Consider the following 24,885-nt stretch of genomic DNA (forward strand, 5'->3'; position numbering starts at 1 on the left):
AAGAAAGTACATGACAATCCCAAATATAAGGTTTAGTGAAAACAAACAGGGAAAAAGGGTACATACAGCGTAATTCTGCACTTAAAGTTCAAAAACAAACTGAAATAATATGCTGTTAAGAATGTATAGATATATATAATAAAACCATAAAGACACAAAAAGGCATAATAAATACAGAACTTAGAACAGTGGTTAATTGTAAAGTGATATGAGAGAGTGAATGGAATGGGATCAGGAAAGGCACACTGGATGTTTAAAGGTATCAGTAATTACAGTAGGATCACAGATGCTGGTTTTACTGAGTTTCTATACCAGTGGTTCTCAATGCTGGCTTAAAGTTTAATTACCTGGAGGAGCTTTTAGACCTACCACTGTCCAAGCCCTACCTTACATCACTTTAATCAGAAGCCCTCAGGGTGGAGTTTAGGTATCAGTACTTTTATCAAGCGCCTTCCACCTTTTCCATATGGTGATTCTAATGAGCAGCAAGGGGTGAGAACCACTGCTCCATACCTTACTCGCACTGTAAGTATAGCTTCTGATGTGTCTTTTTATAAAGTTTCCATTAAAAATCTCACAGGATCACAGCGGTTACTTCCTCTTGTACAATATCAAATGATAGGTTTATAACAAAATCAATTAACTTTAAAACTAACATGAAATGGATATCTGTCTTATGATAGTTGATCAAATAAATCTTGTTTCCCTCTATTTCTCCAACTGTTTCTCAATTCATATTTGAAGAGCTAATAAAATAATTTTCATGTTAAAGCTGATATCTTCAATCATCTACTTACATTACCAGAAAAAGATTATTTTTTTCCAGCTATAGAATTTTTTTACAATGCTAAGTGTTTTCTCACCAGTTTTACTATTGCCAAATAATTTACTCAATTTTATTCCCTCCATGACTTTTTTTTTTAAAGCCCACTCTTTTTGCTTTTTTAGGTATGCTTTTTTTGGTGAGCAAGACTGGCCCTGAGCTAACATCTGTTATCAATCTTCTTCTTTTTTTTTTCCTCCCTGAAGCCCCAGTATATAGTTGTATATCCTAGTTGTAAGTCCTTCTATGTGTGACGCCACCACAGCATGGCTTGATGAGTGGTGTGTAGGTCTGCACCCAGGATCTGAACCGGTAAACCCCAGGCCACCAAAGCGGAGTGCGTGAACTTAACCACTACCCCGCCAGGCCAGCCCCTCCCTCCATGACTTATTACTTACCCTGAGCAAGTCATCTATACGACCTTCCTTCTTTTCCAGGTCCTGGTTTTTATTACTTTCTAGTGCTGCTAATTTCAGCATTGTGAGATCAGTCTAAATGAATAAAAAGCTATTTTATTATCTCTATTATACATATATCACTACATGCAAACATACAATTAGATTTTACTCTGATTCCACAAAGCAAAGAAAATATGTGTTTGTGTGTGTATGTACAGGGTATCTCAAAAAGTCTTAGTGCAGTTTTAAGTTTTAATATCTTCAGAAGTTTAAGTGCTACAAACTTACAAAGAAACATTTAAAAGGTTAATTATTTAAGTTTTTAAAATATTGATATATTCTTCATTAAAATTCAATATAACCACTGCTTTGTGCTATCAACTTGAACTGAGTTTTGAACATGGCAAAAACTTCCATGAGCTGTTCACTGACTGAAAGGAATGTACTTGTAATCCTACCCTAAAGATCATCCAAAGAGAGAAGTTTTGATGCATGTCCAAGAGTTTGGACACGACCCGACAGAAAAAGTCTAATGGCAAATAATCAGGCAACTGAGGTAGCCATGCAAAAAGATCCACCTTCCCAAGCTCTGATCTGAGACACTGTCACCCAAAAACTGTCACATGTAAGAAGTTAAAATGAAAGACTTAGCACTCAAGATTTATAAAACTATTAAGTGTAAAAGATATCTGATTAATTCAATTTCCAAATGATTTTTCTAAGTGTGTAGCATATACAAATATACGTACAGACAGACACCCAAAATGAACTGCTTTAATGTCCACTTAGAACAGCTTCAGGAAGACATCAATGATACGTATTTGGATGTTAAGTTCAAAAAGAATCAGTAAACAGAACTGACATGCTACGGTTGTTCTATTTATTTAATTTGCCTAAAACATCTATATATTTAACCAGTGTGTAACAAAAGATAAGCTGATAGTAAACTGGCTATTTCAATTTCTCACCCACTATAAATTGTTTTCTTTGTTTAGTAATTAGCTTTCTTGATACATAATTTTACTTTATGACTATGTCTAAAACAAAGAGAAGACGACTTAGTTGTTTGTACAAAGTTGGTCATTGGTTTCTTAGAAGTCATACAAAACATTTTAATTACAATTTACCTGAGTAATTTTAAAGGATAACTGCTTTGGTTGTACAATAGAGTGGTCCCCAAAAGCTAACGCAGTAGGAGAAGGGCTATTCGGCCGAACCTTAAAAAATATTAAAATTTTTACATTAGCAAGAAAAAAAACAGGTTTCTATTTAGAAACAACTTCTTAACATTTCTTAAGTTTTTATCAGGATAATAACTGAATTAAAACATAACTGACTTTTTAAAACTTTTAACCACCATTTATTCAACAAGCATTCATTAAGTATCTCCCCCCATAATGCCTAGTGAGAGAGACAACCATATATTCCCTGCCCCCGAGGAGTTTACATTCTCGTACCATAAATGGAATTTTAACGCTTTCGATCTATTAAATAAAACTAGAGCAAATACATTATTTTAAAACAAAAATATTTAAAACAGATTATGATGGTTCAAAAAGTAAAACAGAAAAGATGTCACTATAGAACTCTTTGTACTAGAGACAATAATGCATGCCCATATGTAGTATAACATGAATTTGCTGATGAGTTTCATGGTTTATCTAGTCACTAGTTTTAAAACACATTCACTGAAATGAGCAGATTACATCACTGTATCAAGGCTATCACCACAACTCTTAAAGTTATTGTAGAGTCTTACACTTTGCTGTGTATATGGCAATATGTACAACATGTATATGGGAAGGTACAAAATGAGTAAGACACAACTAAGTATATGTCTGCAGACCAGGACTAGAAAGGGACACTGGAAGCAAAAACAAGGTACTTGAATAAACTGGAGATACTCTGATTTTTAAAAATCTTTATTTCATCTTTAAATTACTGAAAGCCAGTATTCTTTTTCTGGTTAGACACTCAACTTTCACATAATGAAAGTAAAGAAAAAAATGAAATCCAATATATAAAACAATGCATATAAAAGCACTAGATCTTAAAATATTAGAAACAAACCAAAAAGTTGTAAGATAATTTTTAGGTCCAAGATCCTTTTCCCATGCTGAACTAAATGATCTGAGGTTGACGGCTGCCTAGCTTTTTCTTAAGGATTCCCAGAAAGGAATTATGCTATAATTTTAGTGGGTGGGGGAATTTAATTGAAAAGAAAGTTAGAAATTAGAAATCAGTAACTGAACATGAACTGATACAAGAGTATTCATTTTAGTCCCACAGCCTCAACAGTATTCTATTACAGAAACATTACCTCTTGGATATTAATTAATTCAGGAAATCTTTAAGACTCCCACTTTCAGAAATAAAGTTCTAATAGTAACAGATCATTAAAAAGGATTCAACTCACCTCACAGAACGATTTTTTTAAAACATAAACACTAACATAGAAGTTCTCAATAAAAACAAATTATAAAAGTTATTCAGTATACATAACCTCCTATACATAAGACTATGCATGTAACAACTCACAGATGAGGAAGGAGTGGAATGTGAATGTGAATTCTGAGGAGAACGGATCGCAGGAGGTATGCCTCTTACTGGACTTGAGCCATTACCACCTTGGTACTGAGGAAAAAAGGAAACATCCCTATTTATTAAAACAGTTTTAAATAAGAATTCATTTAAATATATCTTATTTTAAATTAAATCCAGTAGTTATTTAAATGGCTCTTCCATTTAGAATTCCCTTAGGTGGGCTACTTTACATCTCTGGTCCTCAGTTTCCCCATATGTAAAACAGGAATATTAACACCTACTCTGCCTATCTCCTGAGTTATTATAAGCAAATATGTGAGAAAATACTTTGAAAGTTATGATATAACATACCGATGTAAAAGTAAATTTTAATGTTCCTAGGAAGACAGGACACCACATAGTACTGAAGCTCTGCTCTAATCAGTAGATAATCAAAAGTTGACCTTGTGCTTCAAAGAAAGTCTTTCAGCCCATAGCAGAATTATATTAAGAACTGGAGATATTCCTCAATGAACTTACTTCAAAATAGTCGCTAATTTTGTGGCCACGTCCCCCAATACTTTTTCCTAAAATATAAAAGTAAAAAATTTTACAGATTTAAAGTCAGTCATGACTATCTATCATATCAGAAAGATAACGTGCCAAAATTAACTTCCCTAATACACACAAGAATCATTTATTTAATAAAAAGAATATGATATTTTAGTTGGGTAGTGATGGGCATTAAAAGAACATTAAAATTCCTCAGAGGGTCAGAAGCCAATTTCAGACATCCAAAAATCAAATGACATTTTAATAGAAACATGTCAATTTTTAAAAGTCCCAATTACTGGAGAACAAATAAGTAGTGACACTAAAGGATCTCCAGTTTTAAAACTACATTATTCATATTGCTAAATGGCTAATAATTTCAAAAAAGCAAATCAATGAATAAAAAAGAAAAGACAAGTGGCAGCTGCATAATTAACAACCAATTCATACCTGTAAATAATAATGAAAAGGTTTTGGTTAACACAAACCACAACAAACTGACAACAATATACTTTAATCTGACTGCTATTTTGTAAAATATTTTGATTTTCTAAAAAGTATTTCCAAATTAATAGGATGTTTTTTAATAAACTAGATTTTAAATATTGTTCTTAAAAGACCATATTGATAAAGTGATCCAAATCATTACAGATGACAGTTCTTTAACTAAAAGTTCTGCTCTAAAATGGACTCTTCATTACTTCTACAAATAGTGAATTAAGAAACTGCTAAGACATATGTGTTTAGAGATACTTTTTTGGATGGGAGGCATCCATCCTTCACTGGAACTATATAGAATACATGATTTATTCAAGTTACAAAAGAAAAATCAACCATACCATGGAGTCAAAAGCTTTGGATAATATAAACATAAACTTATCAATTCAATACTGACATATTCATTCATTTATTTTATTCAACAAATGTTTCTTGAGTAGTTACTTACTATGTGCCAGGCATTACTGAGATGAACAAACAATACACTTAAAAGTTCAACAACCTTAAATCCCTTCTTTTTAAACAAGGTAGGAGGATTTTTTTAAAAACTAAGTAAGTACTCAGAATTATAAACACTATCTAGAAATTCTGAACAAGCATTTTGTACAGATTTATTTAGAGGTCAGAGACAACTGTAAAGGTTTTATACCAAAGGAATTTCTCTTCTGTCTACGACAACTTTCTTGCAGATTCTGAAGAGGTGCTATCTTTTAATGAAGCAGAGATGTTTTTGGTTGCCTACCTAGAAGCTATCTCCCCACTTCTTTTTCTCTAATTGAACCCAAATTTTCTTCTGTTAACATTCCCTCCCCTACACAGCACGAATAACTTACCGGAAGCTGACTCCTATCCGGCCTTCATTTCTAGTTCCCCTTCCCTCCTTCTGATCAGAAATCCAATTTTGTTCAGTTATTATCCCTTCTCCACAAAGCCTGTATTTCCTTTTTTTTTTAAGATTGGCACCTGAGCTAACAACTGTTGCCACTCTTTTTTTATTTTTCCTGCTTTTTCTCCCCAAGCCTCCCAGTACACAGTTGTTTATTTTAGTTGTGGGTCCTTCTAGTTGTGGCATGTGGGACACCTCCTTCAGTGTGGCCTGATGAGCAGTGCCATGTCCGCGCCCAGGATCCGAACCGGCAAAACCCTGGACCACCAAAGCGGAGTGTGAGAACTTAACCACTCGGCCACGGGACCGGCCCCCGCAAAGCCTCTACTTCTAAGGGGAACTTTACCCCATTTTCTGTTTCAGAGATGGGCCTGATTTTTACAAGGGCAATAAATACCTCTTTTGGACATAACTGGTTTTGAAATGGACACACGACCCAATAAGAAGACAGAAGAGGTTTGTTCTGGACTTGAAGAAGCTTACTTCAAAGAAAGAGAGGGGGGAAAAAAACCACAGAAAGCCAGCCTCTCTCTAAAGCAAATACAAATGAGGAAGCTGAAGCAAATAGATCCAATTAAAACTGGCAACCATCCTAAAACCATAAGAAAATCAGTCAATTCTGTGGATGGTAAATGACAAAGAAAAAAACATGGGTTCTTAAACACATAGGTTGGACCAAGCAACCCAGAAGTCTCATCCTATTCTGGGACCTGCTTTTAAATGAGTCTTTAAATCCAAAGTGAAAACTATCATAACTAATACATCTTTACAGTAAATAAAACTCCTCCTAATCACAACTTAGGGGAACTACACTAAGACAAAAAAAGAGCTCAGGGCAGATTGAGATACACCTAGAGAAAGGTGCTAGAGTTACTTAACGCCTTCCTTCCACAAAGCTGCTGCAAATACAGTCCTTGATGACAGTGCCACAAGTAAACACTAGTAAGCCATGGGTTCACGGCCCTAGATCTTAAGCTAATGAGTGGCTCCAAAACATGTAATAACATATGTATAAAATCATCATTATACATAATTTAAGAGCCAAGTTTATTGTATTTAATGTTGAATGGCCAGATTAAATGACAATACTATTTAGTTGTCTATTATAAGAATTTTTGTAGTCTAATGAAATTAATTTTCTTAGCTCATATTACAAAAGGTAGGTATGCAAGAAGGATGAAAAACAGAAAGAAAACGATGGTGCATTAATAAAAGTCTCTCAATCATTTTTACAAAGTCTTTTTTTTTAATGAAAAGAAATAAGTTTGGGTATTTGTTTTAAAGCGAGATCTAAAGTTCTTCAAAAACAAGAAGCCATTTCAATATCATTAATTTATATACAAAGAAAAATGAAAAGGTAGTGCTTGCCAAGTTTGGACATGACACTTGTCTTGCTAATTCTCAAATAAAAAAAACAAGAGAAATGTCAAAAAGCCTAACAACAGTAACCATACGCTAACTTAACCTGTGGTACAAAAAGATTCCAATTTAATATTATTATTATTTCTTATGCAAAGTACATTCCTAAACTATCATTAATGCAGAAATTACATAATAGCTATAGAAATCACAAAAACACAAAATTACTTATTTTACAATTAAACTATTAACTGATTAAAAATCAGAATAATTAATTGTAAACACCTATTTGGCTCAGAAGGAAGATTTTGCTTCACTTACCCTGACTACTTTCATTCTGGTTTTCTGCTTTTCTCTTTCTTCCTCTAGATGATTCCGATTGTTTCTTCTCTGGTGTCTACAGAAAGCAAGTTAACAGAATTTTAAGTTACAGTTTTAACATACAAAATTATTACAGTCAACATAAAAATCATTTTTATTTTCAAAGTAAAAAACCGGTTTGTTCAATAGTGCTCATGTTATACAAATGTGTAGTTAGTTACATACAAATTATTTAAAAGATAAAAAACACTATTGTGTAAATTTTTTAAATTTGAAGTGTAGAAGACATTGTAAACATTACTTGAAATTCACATTTAGAGAATTTGACTTGAGGTGAATGAAAAATCTGAGGGTAACGAGCCTTTAATAGACGCCCTTCAAATTCTTAACTGGATATGGCAAACAAAACAAAACACCTTATGTTTTTCCTATTGGTTTTCTACTATTCATACATATTTAGTCTATAAAAGTAAACTTGGATGAGAAAAACGGAGAACATAAACACTGATATATATAATTGCTATTAAAAAGGACCATTCACCTAAAGGCCTAACAATTATAATACAATGACAATTACAGCAAATTCATAGATTATGCCCACCTAGATCAGGGGTGGTGGCCAAATCTGACTGGCCACTTGTCTTTCTAGGGCCCATAATCTGAGCACAACTTTTACATTTTTAAATGATTGAAAATTTCAAAATCAAAACAAGAATATTTTGTGATATGAAAATTGTAAGAAATTCAAATTTCAGTGCCCATAAATAAAGTTTATTGGAACATAGCCACACTCATTCATTTATGTATTGTCTGTGGTTGCTTTCCCGCTACAACAGGAGAGTTGAGTAGTTCCAACAGAGACCATATGGCCCACAAAGCCTAAAATATCTGGCCTTTTACAGGAAAAGTTTGCAGACCCCTGCCCTACATGATGGCTTGTTCTCAAAATACAGGTTTGTTCTTTTAAACTGACAAGCAAGTACTTTCACTAGGCTAAATTAACAAGTAATTTTTGTGGAGTCTGACAGACTGTTGTGCTTAGTGAAAAACTGAAACCAGGAGCAAAAAAGCACAAGGCAATGGCACAGGGCCCTCAAATTGCAGAAGCTTGGCAAGGACGTGTGGTGCTAGAACAAAGAATATTTGAATGAATGAAACATCAATGCAACTTAAAATAAATCTCTAGAGGCAATGTAGTCCCCAAACAAGGAAGGGACTTAATCCATATTTTGATGTCTCAGAGTAGTTCTATGATTAAATAGTATGAATGACAACATATAACCGAACTCACATTGAGCATCTATGGTTCCTCTAAGTGTTATCTTTGGGATTTTAAGTTCTCTTCCTCCATTACCGCCAACAATATAACAGACTTAGAGAGGATGAAGTGAATGTTACTAGTGTCTAAATTCTTTAAAAACAGAAGTTACATCTTCCCCCCAGCTCACCCTCCCACCCCCACAACCAGCATATGGTTTATTTATTATTACTTGATATATACATGAATATCAAATAACTTATTCAAGGTAACTATAATTTAAATCAAATTCAATTCTGTTTATTTCTAAGGCCTAAATGTTCTTTTTTCCCCCTCTCTGTGACATCCTATATGCCCTACATCAAGGCTACTGAAAGAAATCAACTATATAAAAATATTTCTGGTCCGGCCTAGTGGCGTAGCAGTTAAGTTCACACGCTCCGCTTCAGCAGCCCAGGGTTCACCAGTTCAGATCCCAGGCACAGACCTACACGCTGCTTATCAAGCCATGCTGTGGCAGGCGTCCCACATATAAAATAGAGGAAGATGGGCACAGATGTTAGCTCAGGGCTAATCTTCCTCAAAAAAAAAAAAAATTCAAAATTTTATTAAATTCGTAAATAAAATTCAGTATGTCCAATAAATCTCCTGTATGTTTTCACATCACAAACCAGAGAGCTTAAAAAAATACACCCTAACTGGCAATCTACTCAGGAGGTAGACTACTGATATACCAGCAATTTAGGGTAAAAAGTTCATTAGGTTAGTTTCATTGTCAAAATTATCAAACTCAAACTTAATCAATAACCATCTTTTATTTTCCTTGGAATAAAAATATCCCCAAATTAAAAATTCTAAGTTAACATTTTTAGAAAGAACCCTAAAATCTATCGTAAAACAAGAGGATTCCCAAAAACAAAAAAATATAAAGTTAAGGAAATATGGTTTTTCAGAACAGTTTAACATTAGACTAATTTTTAAGCATGACAGGATCCCATTTGAATTCTATCTTAAATCTTGACTAATTACTTTTGAATAAACAAAAAAAAAAAATCACAAAATAACACAATTCTGAACGTTATATTGGAAACATTTTGTATCTAGGAAACTAAAGAAAATATAACGTTATAAATGGTTCCGTATCATTTTCTAAAATATATTCCAAGGAACACTGGATCAGTGAAGACTGAGAGGCCACATTCTAAATATTCTAAATAAATCTAAGAACCAAAATGCTAACATTATAAGAACTAACTGCTAACATTCACTGGCTATCTCCAAGATGGAATGGAAAGATACAGTACATGTAGAGATTCTCAAACTTATTTGGGACAATATTCATTAAATACTTCATTGGTATATACTTCAAGATGTTTAAGGTCTTTTTTTTTTTAGACATATAGACTACTTAGCAAAAACTTTTTTCTCTGAGGCAAAATTTCCCTAAATCTAAATTTTTCTGGAATGGGGAATTGGGACAGCCCTTTGGGGGAAAATGTGATTTTGTTTAAAACAACAACAACAAAATTCAAATGCATAAGGATTACAGTAAAGGAAAAAAAGTCAACCGCTTTACCTCATTTAAACCAGAGAAGAATCTGAGGAAGGAGGAAAAACAAACGATGACAGAACCAAAATCAATTTTGAGATTATAATGTATGACTAATGTGGAGTAAGAAGTGGGAAATAGGTAATAAAAAACCGAAAAGTTGAATAAAGTAAAAGATGCGAAAGGGAAACCTAGATATACCTAAATTAGCCTATAAAGTAAATGTCTCCATTACAAACACACCATTTTGTCCCTTCCCATGAACTTTACTCTTTTCCACCCATGTCCTAGTATGACTCCCTGGTGTTGACCTTTGACCTCACTCTCACCTCACTGATTGTTTTAGAGTTTGTTCTGGCAGCCCGAAAAGATCATAATGTCCTAAAAAGCAAGTACCATTGGTCTCTGAAGAAACAGAGCAAGAACCAAACTCTGGGTCCATTACTTACTATAACTTTCAGCACATTACTTAATTTTCTCAATCAATTTTCAAGATTCAATTTTCTCATCAATTTTAAATGTGACAATACAGGCACAGGAGGATTGTGGGGATTAAACGAGACACATATCAGAAACATACTTAGTACAGAACCTAGAGCAGTGCGTGGACTCTATAAACATGAGCAAGCATCCAATGAATTCTCTTTTCTGAATAGCTATCCTTCTATTACTCCAAATATCTATGCGGTTTTGTGTTTCGAAACTTGAATCATGTATCACCTGTTAAATAATTTACAGCTTCTGCCCTAAAGGTTCAGAAATAACTTGTAAGACTTGCAAAATAAGCAGTGTTTCCTCTTTAAGGTCCCATTCAACTCTGTTCTTGACTACAAGCCATAAAAACAGAAGTCAAGGCCCTAAGTATTACATTACTAACCCTCAGGCAAGTGAGCACTGGATAGTTTTTTGGTTTTGAATTTAAATAATCTGTGCAACACCAATATTAAACAAAACAAAAAGTCTCCACGAAGCCCACTGCTGCCAATTCTCCTGAGTCACTCATTTGTAAGTAGACTTGTATGGAGATTTAGAACCTTAAGGATTTAGGATGTGCAGAAATTCACCAAATGCTTAATCTGTAAGATGGCTCATCACTGAGGAACAGTTCAGAATACTATCTGGGATTTTCAAACTGTACTCCAGAGACACCTTAGGGGAGAGGAGGCCGTGGCTCAAAAGTTCTTAAAGGGGGGCTCGCCCCGTGGCCGAGTGGTTAAGTTCGCACGCTCCGCTGCAGGCGGCCCAGTGTTTCGTTGGTTCGAATCCTGGGCGCGGACATGGCACTGCTCATCAAGCCACGCTGAGGCAGCGTCCCACATGCCACAACTAGAAGGACCCACAACGAAGAATACACAACTATGTACCGGGGGGCTTTGGGGAGAAAAAGGGAAAAAAAATAAAATCTTTAAAGAAAAAAAAAAGTTATTAAAGGGGAGGGAGAAGGGAAGAAGCAGCACGTGGTTGAGCTGAGGCTCTAGCCTACCAGACACACATCCTATGCCACCTCAACCACATCCTGTAAACACAGCACCTCTTCTTCTAATACTGAGATTCTATATTCAACTTCCATTGAAGAAAGAGTTCAATGGCTTAAAAAAGATTTGGAAAAAGAATTAGTGATCTTAACCAATGATTTCCTAGAAAATCCAAGTGACATCAACCAGGCCACCTTTGTATTCGCATAAATTGTAAAATTTGCATATATTGAGGGGTTTTGGGGCGGGGGAGGTTTGTAAGATTGGCCCTGAGAAACATCTGTTGCCAATCTTCCTCTTTTTGCTTGAGGAAGATTGTTGCTGACCTAACATCTGTGCCAATCTTCCTCTACTTTATGTGGGATGCTGCCACAGCGTGGCCTGAGAACAGTGCTGGGCCCGCACCAGGATCTAAACCTTCGAACCCCAGGCCGCCGAAGCAGAGAGCATGAACTTAACCACTACACCACCAGGCCAGCCCCCATATATTAAGCATTTTATATAGAACATTTTTAAGCTTATTATTGCTCTTGCTAATGCTGTCATTTCTTTCTTCTCATCTCTATTTTTTTCTCAACTATTGCACTATAATTGACCACAATAAGGAAGAATTAACATGGAAGGCAAAATAACATGCTTTAAAGTAAAGATGGAAAGACTACAGCAATTATAAAAAGTCAAAGAATTCTGACATACAATGGAACAGTGGTTAGGAGAAAATGATGAAAGGAGAGAATGGCACTCTTTAAATCAATTTAACTTTATAAATGCCAATTTGTAATCATACCAAAACCTGAGCAATTACTCTGACATTTAAATGTTCCAAGGTATTAGTGTGAATTTAACACAGTATTTTCTAGCAGTTAAAAGCATGTTCAAAAAACAAAGACAAATCTAATGGACTCAAGAGATGATACCAACATAATTAAAACAATGCTCCAATTTCATTTGGAAATTAAGTCAGTGATTATTAAAGCTTTCATATCTAATCATATGGCTTCTCAGTTTATCTTAAAATAAAAGTAAATGTATTGTTCTTCAATGCAAATAAGACCAAATAGAAGAAAGCAAGAATCTTAACACAATCACAGAATGGGGGTGATAAATCAATATGGATTGTTCCATGAAAACAGATACCACCCCCACACCTCTATCAATCTCTAGAGAGATATTTAAAATTATCAGCATAAATGCATTATAGAAACTGTAACATTATGTGAAAAGATATTACAGCTAATATACACAGATATACTTAATTTCTTTCCATTAAATGAGAAAATACTTTGAAATAAAGAAAAATTACTCTAATATTAAATAATATCCCTAACAAAATATTCAATCTTCAAACTTGTCAGAATGAACTCTTTCTGATCGATTCATATGGCTAAAGATTGGTTTCAAAAATCCAACTCATTGGTTATTCTAATGATTCATATAGTTACTCAGGTATCAAATTCAAGGTCACTACACTCTGAACAAATGGCATGGCAAATCTTTTTGCCTGCAGCTGATGATAACCATGTTCAATTTTTATCCACATTTCTAGGGAAAATTTGTGGAACTAGATGTGATACAGGAAAACGTTGAAGAAATCTTTGTTACTTTAATGGCATACATCAAATCAGTACTGAACCAGAAAGGAAAATCTGGAGACTTATAAAAATAGTCAATGTAAAATAGATGTTCTATTCAAGAATATCAAATGTACAAGATACTGTTTCTTCCAACCTTTTGCTATCAAAATTAGGTTAGAATAATGCACTATAAGAAAACTGAAATTCTGCTGTGAAAATTTCCTTGCTGCTTTGTATCCAATTTGTATTTAGATAAAACCTACCAGGAAATATGTACATCCTAATTTAAAGATGATTTTGAGCTAGCATGACCTGAAATTCACATAGTCTTTCTCTGCCCAAGAGTCAAAACTTTAATATCCAGAACTATTATCTGGAAATATTTGCTGGAATCTTTGACACCTAAAAGAATTCTCTGTTATATTGCCGATTTCAATACTTAGTATAAAAAGTTTATGTATGCAGGGGCTGGCCCCGTGGCCGAGTGGTTAAGTTCGCGCGCTCCGATGCAGGTGGCCCAGTGTTTCGTTGGTTCGAATCCTGGGCGCGGACATGGCACTGCTCATCGGACCACGCTGAGGCGGCGTCCCACATGCCACAACTAGAGGGACCCACAGCGAAGAGTACACAACTATGTACCGGGGGGCTTTGGGGAGAAAAAGAAAAAAATAAAATCTTAAAAAAAAAAAAAAAAAAAAAAGTTTATGTATGCAACATTTTGAGATCCTATCACCAAACAAAAGCACGTTTTCTTGCTGTTTGGAGTAAATCCAATCAATATATCAGCAATTTGGGGTATAGCCTATTTTCTGTCTTTATTATATAATAATACATAATATCAAAGATGGTAGAAAGCCAATAAGAAGAAATTGGGTAACCACCCAACCAAAATGTGTGCTGTCTTACAGGTAACAAAGTGTGCACACTCACAACACTTTTAAAAGCCTGAAGGAATTTTACTCCCTTCACAAATATACAACATCCACCAACATATCAGTACCTAAAAGAAATATAATACTAAAACAATCTTACGCTTAATTTTTAAAAACTACCTTACTTGCCATCCTCATAGTCTGACTTCTTAAGCTCCTAACACCTGGACCTATTTTAATTTGCATTCATATAAGTTTAAAAGGCGCATACTAAGTCCTCAATGTCAATGAAACAGAATTTTGTTTGCCATTTTCTTATAATTTACGTAGCATAACTATTTCTCAGCATTTCCCCTTCTTCGGCTTTCCCTTTAAGGCTTTACTTGTCAAATAGTATAAACTGTAAAATTAGAATAAAGTTGGACTTTCTTCCTCTAATCATATGATCTTGGAAGTAGTTTTCAAATCATACAATCAGCATGAAACAGCCATACAGAGCAACTGCTGTGGGGAGGAGGCAAATTTTCAAGATAACTTACTCTGGAAATGTCATCATTCTGAGTGTACTTACAATAGTAAAATTTAGAACAATGATTTCATAACTTTTCTTCCATTGTGACAGTCATGATAGGATAACATACCCCTGTACAATATCCCTGTAGACATTTCCTTGACATGAATCTCTAGGTCTTTATACAATTATTTCTTTGGGATAGACATTTTTAAGTGTAAATGCTGTGTCACAGGATATGCACGTTCAAAATTTTAAAGATATTGCCAAAGTGCACTTTCAAAGGCAATAGCATGCTATACTTATGCTAACACTGTATGAGAAGGCCCACCAAAATTTTAAGATTTGTCTACATGAGACTGGGGGGGAAAAAGTGGTATTTCATTGTTACTGTTTTCTCAATAGCGATACTACATGTATAAACAGAAAAAGGTGACTTGTTTTATTTTTTAAAAGAAATTCTTCTATAGTTTATCTATTAGCACTGATTCTCAATGTTGATTATACATCATAATCACTTACAAAGCTTTTATTTAAAGCTCATGTTGGAGTCCCCATTCCAAATTTAACCATCTCTAGAGAGAGACCAAAAGAATCCTTATTTTTAAAAAGCTCCAAAAGTGATGAGGATGTATCATCAGAATTAGCAGCAATCTATATATATAACATAAAGTAATGAATTTCCTGAATATTCCCCTTTTAGAGAAGCTCTAAAATTAACAAGTTATTCTTCATATAATCTTCTAATAAGAATTAAAAATCAAAATTGTGACATATAGCAGAAAACTCATTAGGATATAAGAAGTCCAAAGGGTTGTCATGGTTACTCGGTTATTCTACAAAATGAGACTCAATCTTAAAGAAAATTAGTAAAATAATCACTATGTCAGCTGACAGAAAAATACATCCAATATTTCTCTTTTTTAAAAATTCTTTTTTATTTTATTGGCAGCTGAGCTAACATCTGTTGCCCATCTTTTTTTGTCCTTATTCTTCTTCCTAAAGCCCCCCCAGTACATAGTTGTATATCCTAGTTGCAGGTCCTTCTGGTTGTGCTATGTGGGACGCCGCTTCAGCATGGCTTGATGAGCAGTGCTAGGTCCGTGCCCAGGATGTGAACCAGTGAAACCCTGGGCCGCTGAAGCAGAGCATGTGAACTTCACCACTGGCCATGGGGCTGGCCCCAAAATATATCTAATATTTCTAAAACTCTACTATAAGATACTGAAACCACATTTCTCAGTAGTGTCAACTTTAGCTGAAAGCCCTTAAAATCCAGTTTAAAAGCAATACTATTTATCAGCTAAAACATGTGTGAAGTGCTATTAGTCCAGGTTATCTTAGATAGGTAAATTTGATGATTACTATAAATCATCTTAAATCTAAATATTTCCAAAAAAGAATACCAGTTTTTTCAAAGGAGCAACTAGGGTCATTTATCTAAGAAGTTCTACACTCTCTTGGTTATAGAGAGAGCGCACAGCACAGTAGTTGAGAGCATCACTTTGAAATAAGGGAGACAGTTGCAAGTAGAATTTTGACTCTAACTTCTATCTGTGGGCAAATTAGCTAATCTCTCTGGGTTTGTGTTTCCATACTTAGAGATGAGAAACTTACAGAGTTGCAATCTAGCTCCACAGGCAACATGCTAACACTTTATTTTCTCTCCTTCATTAATGGTGTGGTTCTCAACCAGAGGAGATTTGCCGCCAACCCCAAAGGATATTTGGCAGTATATGGACACATTTTTGGTTTCCACAACTGGGGAGCAGTATGGGAGGGGTGTGTGGACTACAGATCTCTGTATTAGGCAGAGATGCTGCTAAACATCCAACATCGCAGAGGACAACCCCCACCCCCCACCTCAAGAACTATCTGGCCCCAAATGTCAATAATATTAAGGTTGAGAAAACTTGTTTTGATGAATACATAAGAATCATTTGTAGTTGACACGAAAAACTACCTGTAAAGTATGCTACAACTGAAGTGATGTTAAATTTATTCATTCAACAGTTATGTACTGAGCACCTATATGGTCAAGCACTATATCAGGTTCCACTTTAAAGTATGTCTTCATTCTTAAAATGACCTGGCATTTTTCTCTTCTAATCTTATTTTCATCAATCAGCTTAGAATTTTCTTCCTCTAGAAACAATCAACCACCCACACTAAATGCACTTTTTTTTTAAATGCACTTTTATAAGGGTAAACATTTAACAGCTGTTTGTTTGCTGGCTAAATAAATGGCTTACAGAATCATTATTTCAAGATTTCATGATTACAAGGAGTGAAAAGATTATCTAAACAGAGTGTATCAGAATTTCCAAGCAGGCAGCCTGGGTACTTTTACTTTGAAAAAGCTTTCCAGATGATTCTGACACACACAGTCCTCCAACTTTACGGAAACAGAGGCACAGTGCCAGTATCAGACCCACATTTGATTTCCAGTTCACTATTCCTTCCATGAGACTAAGGATGTATATATTCAACCAGGACAGACCCACTTCCTTTGCTGTGAACTCTGTCATATAACGTATTTTAGGGTCAGACACTCAACTTCTAGCTGAATATAGTTCTTGTAATACTATGTCCTTTAAGGGATAATGGTAGAATTAAATACAGCTTTCTCTTTTTAAATAAAAGGAAATTTGCAAAATAATTCCTGGTATTTCACAGGAACTTTTAAATCCTGTAAGTTTGATTATTAGTCTTAATCAGGGAGAGACAAAAAACAAACTTATTCCCCTACTGAGAAAATGTCTTTATTAGTGTTACTAAATACACTATTTTGTATGCACACACAGAATCCTCTCCTTCAACATAACACTATTATTAATTGTTAACATTGTTACTGTACATTTTGTATACTGTATACAGCAACAGTGTCTTAGTAAAACACAAATACAATACAACGTCTTAGTAAAACAACTGACATAATAATACTTAGTAAAATTTTTGGTATGGCCCACCTAACATAGTAAGAAATAAGTGAGAAAATACTACCAGCAGGAAGCTAAGTAAAGGAGAAGACAGGAACCTATCAAGTAGAAATATATAGAGACAAGTAAAAATTTAATGAATTTTTAAAAAATCTAAAACTGAAAAGTTAAGGCCAGTATTACCTCTATTTTCAAACAGAATCATAACTTCCAATCAATCTAGGGTATCCAAGTGTTCACTGAAGAAACATTAAAGCTAAACACTATTAAGAGGACAAAAAAGAATATGAAAAGGTAGAGACAGGTATCTACACAAAAAACAAGGTAAAAACAGAACATGTTCTTACCACTCTCCTAATACAGCCAATCTACTAATATCAGAAGACAACCCATTTAATCAATTTATATATGTTTATGGGTAATTTTGAAATACCTTCTTCAAAAAAAGGAGACTTTACATTTTAAAAAAAAAACCTGTTAAAGAACTCTATAGACAATATCACTAACTCCAAAAACGGAAATGCCCTTTAAAAATTCTTTTAAAAAAAGAACAAAACAAAGCATTAATGCTTCAACAAAGTATCTTCGATTCCATAACTTCAACTCAAGAGAAAAAAAAGTCTGATTCAATGGGGCCAGCCCAGTGGTGCAGCAGTTAAGTTCGCACATTCCACTTCTCGGCAGCCCGGGATTCACTGGTTCGGATCCAGGTACGGACATGGCATTACTTGGCAAAAGCCATGCTGTGGTAGGCATCCCACGTATAAAGTAGAGGAAGATGGGTTAGCTCAGGGCCAGTCTTCCTCAGCAAAAAGAGGAGGATTGGCAGCAGTTAGCTCAGGGCTAATCTTCCTCAAGAAAAAAAAAAAGTCTGATTCAAGCCAGCCCTGATGGCCTAGTGGTTAAAGTTCGGCATTCTCACCACTTCGGTGGCCTGGGTTTGTTTCCCAGTCGTGGAACCACACCACCTATCTATCAGTTGCCATGCTGTGGTGGTGGCTCGCACAGAAGAACTTACTACAAGGACATGCAAAACCATGCACTGAGGCTTTGGGGGTGGTGGGGGGAGAGAGGAAGATTTGCAACAGACGTTAGCGCACAGCAAATCTTTCACCAGGAGAAAAAAAATCTGATTCAAATTTCATGGCTACTTCTAGAAACTTAATTCAAATGAGAAAACTAATCAGATCTTCTTTCATAAAATGACCTTCTTTAATCAACATTTGATGTAAATTAAGACAGTCAAGGCACCATATCTATACATTCTTCTTTCATTAAAATCACTACAATTCTGAAAGTGAATCTAAGTTTAAATGTCTATATGCAACAACTGTCCCAGGTTTCTTACATCTATAACTTAAAATCCTTAACCCTAAATAACTCAAAAATCTCCAAATGCACTTGGATCAAAAATAAACAGTAATTAATGCCAGTGGATAGAGGGTTAAAGAACTGATAATTACCCAGGAGGAAGGGGGAAAAAACTTTGGTTCTAGAAAGAGAGAGAATATATTTTAAATTGTCCAACTCTGATTCAGGTTATACAGATGATAAAGAATGAATATTAGAGATTAAATTTAGGGGCCAGCCCCGCGGCTGAGTAGGGTTAAGTTTTTGCACTCCACTTCAGCAGCCCAGGGTTTTGCCAGTTCGGATCCTGGGCAGGGACACGGCACCGCTCATCAGGCCATGCTGAGGCGGCGTCCCACACGCCACAACTAGAAGGGCCCACAACTAAAAATACATAATGTACTGGGGGGGCTTCGGGGAGAATGAGGAAAAATAAAATCTGAAAACAAAAAAAAAGATTAAATTTAGACAAAAATAGAATAATTTGACATGTGTGTCTGCTTTACAAACATTATTATGTAGCATACTATATGTAAGCACACATGTATAACACAGACTTCAAGGTGCTTCTCCAACATTACTAAAGATGATGTGATTCAATATTTATATTCAGGCGCAAATATCCTAACTTGAGTAAGAAATAAAACAAAGCAGAGAAATATATTCTAGGACATCCAAAAGGAGAGGTAGAGAAGAGGAGAGGTTATGGTGTTAATATTCATTATAAATTCCAAATGAGCTACAAGATACTTAATTTATCTTAGCATCTTGGGGCAAGGTAGTGTGGGAACAGCAATCATACAGAATTTAGAAAAAGTAGACATGGTCTTTGTGTTTAAACAGTGAAGGAGAATGGCAAATAGGTAGATCAAGGCAGGTTCTAAAACTTGGAAAACACTGATAACCAAGAAATATGGGCTCCTTCTTTTATCCTCATAAAATAATCTGGACTTTTAGCCAGCAGAAAAGGCACACAGACCACGTTTCTTACTCCTTCAGGTGCTCTAAAACAGTTAAAGAATGAGTGACACTCTCCCACCACCACCCGGCATATACTCCCTTCCTTGCCCCTCACATAAAATTTTTATCATTCTCCTCACACCTACAACCCACTCGTGATTCTTCCCTTTGGCTGATAACCTCTGTTTTCACTGTGAAGTAAAAGAAAGATTATTAGGTATGAAAGTTCACCCACCAAAGGAAAGGATGTTCCTAGACAGTCCTGTCCACAACTAACCCTGCCCACCCAGAGTCTGGATCTCACCATTCACACTGCCTCTAAGAAAAGCTGTTTAGTTTGGGCTCTCTCTCCCCTTCTCTCTTCAGCACTGTCCCTGTCCCATCACAGCTCTGCTATGACCCTTTCCCTAGCACATAATACATCAAGCCTGTTAAAAGTCTCTAGATACCGTCTCCTTTCTTTCACAGGCAAGAGTCTGCCAAGAGTAGTCAATATTTGCTGTCACTATTTCCTCACTTTCCAAGTGCTCATTAATTGACTATAATCTGGCATCTTACTCCCAATAGTCTACTAAAACTAAGCCTAAGTGACAAATTCTTAGTCACTTTTTATAGTCATTATCTTAATTGACTTCCATGACATTTAATTCTACTCATTATTCTCCTTCTTCACTTCCTCTCTTTCTTCCTTCTCTCCATCCACTTCCTTACCAGGCTACCGCTCTTTCTCCAGCACAGCCATCTAGTCTGCTAACATTTCCTAGCATTACACACTCTATCAGGATGAGTACATTTACAAAAGCAATTTTTAAAACTTTTGGGTCTCAGGACCCCTCTACAAACTCTTAAAAACTACTGAGGACCCCAAAGAGCTTTTATTTATGTGGGTTACAAGTACTGATATTTACCATTTTAGAATTTACAACTAAAAAGATTTTAAAACACTAGAATACACAAGTACACAATCCATAAATCGTCAGAGTGATGTTATCACATGTCATATAGCCTCTGGAAATTTTTACTGTAAATTCATGAGAAAACGAAAGTTAAAAAGCCAATTATGTCTTAGCATTATTGTAAAAAAGGCAAATAATATCTTACCATTGTTATAAAAATAGTTTTGACCTTGTGGACTCCCTGAGAGAGTCTCAGGGACCCTCAGGAATCTTCAGACCACCCAAGCCTTTAACATCTATGCCCAAAACTCCTAAGTCTTCAACTCTAGCCTGACCTCTTCCCTGAGCTCCAGATAGTTCCTACTGCCTAAATGGAGTCCATCTTCACTTGGTCATATCACAGGTATTCAAACTCAGTGTTGTCCAGAATTTTACTCATTACCTTCTATGCCAAATCTATTCATCTTCCTTCATTGTCGTCTATCTCAGTCAAAGGCCCTATCATTCACCCAAACCTAGATACCTTTAAATAATCCTAGGCTCCTCTCTTTCCTTCTTTACCCTCATCCAATCATCAAACCCTACTGATTCTACTTTTAAAATCTAGTGGAATCTGAGACCTTACTAGAAATGCAAAACCTCCCATGCCAGACCTATAGATAGAAGAACACTTGATAACTCACTCGCACATTAAAGTTTGGGAAGCAGGGCCTGGGTGGTGATAGTATCAATAACCAAAATTAGAGAATCTGAAGGAGAAGGCAGAACCTAAAAGGAAACTATAATTTGAATCTCACACACTTCAAGTTTTTCCTCCTAATATTAAACTTTGGAGGTTTGGAGTTTTGTAAAGGCAGCAGTATTCCTTAACTAAATGATCTTCCCAACCTAGGTGTCACCTCCCTCCAATCCTATCCTCTATATTGCCACCTAGAGAGGCTTCTTCATCGCAACTTTGTGTTTTGTTTCCCCTGCTTCAACAGCTCTCCATTACCTAGATAAAAGTCCAAATCCCTTACTATGAAATACAAGAACTTTCAAACCCTGACCCCTGCCTATCTTTCACCATTCTTGTATATCCTCCCTATATTAGAAGTTTGCAAACCAAGTGAATCACCTAGGCAGCTCGGTATCTTTTTGAAGCCCCTCAGGTGATCTCAAGTGTAGTGGGGGTTAAGAATCACTGCCCTATGTCTTCAGCAAAACTACTTGTCATGCTTCCCTGCAAAAGCAAAAGCATATCCTAGTCCCTCTGCCTGCCTTCTTCTCATACAGTCATGCACAGCATAATGACATTGCAGTCATCCATGGACCACACATATGATAGAGGTGCCATAACATTAATCCCACACAGCCTAGGTGTGTAGCAGGCTATACCATCTAGATTTGTGTAAGTACTGCAGGGGAGGAAGAAATTTTCCTCTACCCTTCTAGGTTCTTCTGGCAGGTCTAAGAATTAAACTGATGTGAGACAAATTAACAGAAGAAAAACAAACAAAAGTTTAATAACGTGTACCCATGGGAGAAACCCAGGAAAACCAAGTAACTTGCCAAAATGGCCAAAGCCCTCACTTTAAATACCATCCTCAGCTAAAGACAAAAGAAGATGTGGGGGGTAGGGATAGTCAGGGACACCAAAGGAAAAGAGGCAATTCACAGGTAGGTGAAAAGGAGCAAGTGTTTGGAAAACAAGTGTTTGGCCACACAGAAACCGAAGAACACAGAGGGGAGCCCAACAGGCTTTTCTAGGTTCCTCCTTGTCTACCACCTAGTTCATGTTATGTGATGGTGACAGTTCACTTCCTGAGACAGGTTTTTTTTTTTTTTTCCAGAATCCTTTCAGGCAGTTAAGGGGGAGGTAACAAGAAAAACTTCCTGAGTCTTTTGTTTCTTAAAAATAATCAACCTAAACTAATCCTCATGTTAAAGAGACACATTTTGGGGTAGCAAATTTTGTTCACCTTCAGTTACTCTATGATGTGCACACAACAATAAAATTGCCTAATGACACATTCTCAGAACATATCCCTGTCAAGTGACAGACGACTGTACTTTCTGTCCTTGTCCACTAGGATGAATTCATAGAATTTCCTAATAACTCAACTATCATCTCTTCTTTGAAGGAAGATCTCTCTTCAATTCCCTCTCCTCTTCTCCCCTGCAGGCAGATGCTATTAGGGGTTTCTTACTTTTTGCTCTCAGAGTACCTTGTGCTTACATCTATGAATAGCATAGCCCACACTGTTTATGAAGCAGTCTGTCTGTCTTACTAGACACTGACCTCATGTGAACACAGAGACTGTATCCTATTCATCTTTATATTCTCTGTGCCTGGGCACAGAAGCCAGAATATAAATAATATGTAATAAATGCTTACTGAAAATACAGTGAATTTTTGGAGCAAGTTGGATAGATCTAGAGTGATGTAAAATACAGCAAAACAAGACCAATACCTTCCTACGTACTAGGCGATTTCATTAACAAAAGGAAAAACCTTTTTGTTCTACAATTGTACATTCAGAAATGAAAGAGAAATTCATATATGAAATAATTCATATATAAACTGAAAACAAAAAGTTCAGGTGAAGTAGATTCAACCAACCTAACAGTGAATATCAGCTGCTTTTCAGTTTTAACAGTAAAAGGATAGAAGAAAACAGGAGATTTCTGAGTGTCTGAAAAGAGTACTGGGTAGGAGGATAGAAACTAGGGAAAGGGGACACTGGTAAGCTAAAATCTTCATACATACCCAAAGAGAGTCAACAGACAATGACCAACTGATGAACCAAAATAGCAAGATATGCATGTTATTTATATTAAAATGCGGAAATAAATACCAGGAAGAAAAGCTAAAAGAATAGAGTGGGATGAGGTATGAGTGGCTGGTAGAGAAATGCTATTTCTTTTTTTAATAAACCTCTTAGTACTATTTGTTCACAATTAGAATAACTAATATTTAAAAAACATAATAGATCAGGGGATGGATTACCAAAAGAATAAAAAGACATCAGAAGACAATGGAACACTACATAAACTTTGCTACTAGGTGTACTGGAAAAAAAGTACTACTATCCTGCAATTGTTTACTCTCAACAACTTTACTTAATGACCTATGAATATCTGTATTTTGAAGTGTATGAAATTCGCCACAAAGGAATTCATTAATTAAGGTATCTAGTATAGAAACAAAACCTGGGAATCATTTTTCTGATAAGTAGCTTCTTACATGGAAAGAGAAAGCAACAACAAAAAAGAATTGTTTCTTCAAATCTAAAGGAAAATGGATAACCTGTAGTCATTTCCAAAATATCAAGAGACCTGACGTAACCATTACTTTGCAAAAATTCCACATATAGAACACAGAACAGCAAAGGCCAAAGTACTCTTTTTCTAATGCTGCCCCAAATGTCAAAATTTCTATACAAATAAAGCTAAGTGTATCTAATAGTTAACCAAATCGTATTTCACTACAAATGTCACTATGGTCTTTAAAGAAAAAAGCCCAACATTTTAAACTAAAAACATAGCCAAAAGTGATCCTTGGAATTCTTTAAAGGGAAGTGGTATTTTTTTATAGACCAAGTCTTTGAAAAGAATTCAAATACTGAATCTATAACTTATACTGGGGATATGGCTACCTATAAAGAACATAGAAATACAAAACTGTTATAGGTGATCTAACATTTACTATGTTTTGCTATTAAAAAAACTTATCAACGAGGCCAGCCCCATGGCCGAGTGGTTAAGTTCACACATTCCACTTTGGTGGCCCAGCATTCACCAGTTCGGATGCTGGGTGTGGACCTACACAGCACTCATCAAGCCATGCTGTGGCAGTATCCCACATAGAAGAACTAGAATGATCTACAACTAGGATACGCCACTATGTACGGGGCTTTGGGGCGGAAAAAAAAAAAAAGAGGAAGATTGGCAACAGATGTTAGCTCAGGGCCAATCTTAAAAAAAAGAAAAAAACTATCAAAAACACCAGATTTGGTGAACAGAAAAGGGAAATATCTAAAATTATTTAAAACATTCTTGATATAGTTTTTGAAAACTCTACTTTGACTAGATCTAAACCTACAATTTTTAAGAACTTAGTATAAGTGTGTTAATTTGCAAAAACTAAACTGCAATAATC

The 24,885-nt window shown here is 35.5% G+C and overlaps 1 protein-coding gene across 2 annotated transcripts in view; it reads right to left on the reverse strand.

Annotated features, from left to right (window-relative positions):
- TLK1 (tousled like kinase 1) overlaps positions 1-24,885 on the reverse strand; it is a 144,109-nt gene that overhangs the window by 50,573 nt on the left and 68,651 nt on the right. For both annotated transcript variants that reach the window (XM_070580127.1, XM_070580126.1), the window contains 5 exons: positions 7,361-7,436; positions 4,285-4,331; positions 3,760-3,855; positions 2,349-2,438; positions 1,222-1,314 (listed from right to left, as the gene is read on the reverse strand). In XM_070580127.1, coding sequence (XP_070436228.1) covers positions 1,222-1,314; positions 2,349-2,438; positions 3,760-3,855; positions 4,285-4,331; positions 7,361-7,436 — 402 coding nt within the window. The remainder of the gene's footprint in view (positions 1-1,221; positions 1,315-2,348; positions 2,439-3,759; positions 3,856-4,284; positions 4,332-7,360; positions 7,437-24,885) is intronic.

This window comes from Equus przewalskii, chromosome 17 (assembly GCF_037783145.1).
Source record: "Equus przewalskii isolate Varuska chromosome 17, EquPr2, whole genome shotgun sequence".
Taxonomy (NCBI): domain Eukaryota; kingdom Metazoa; phylum Chordata; class Mammalia; order Perissodactyla; family Equidae; genus Equus; species Equus przewalskii.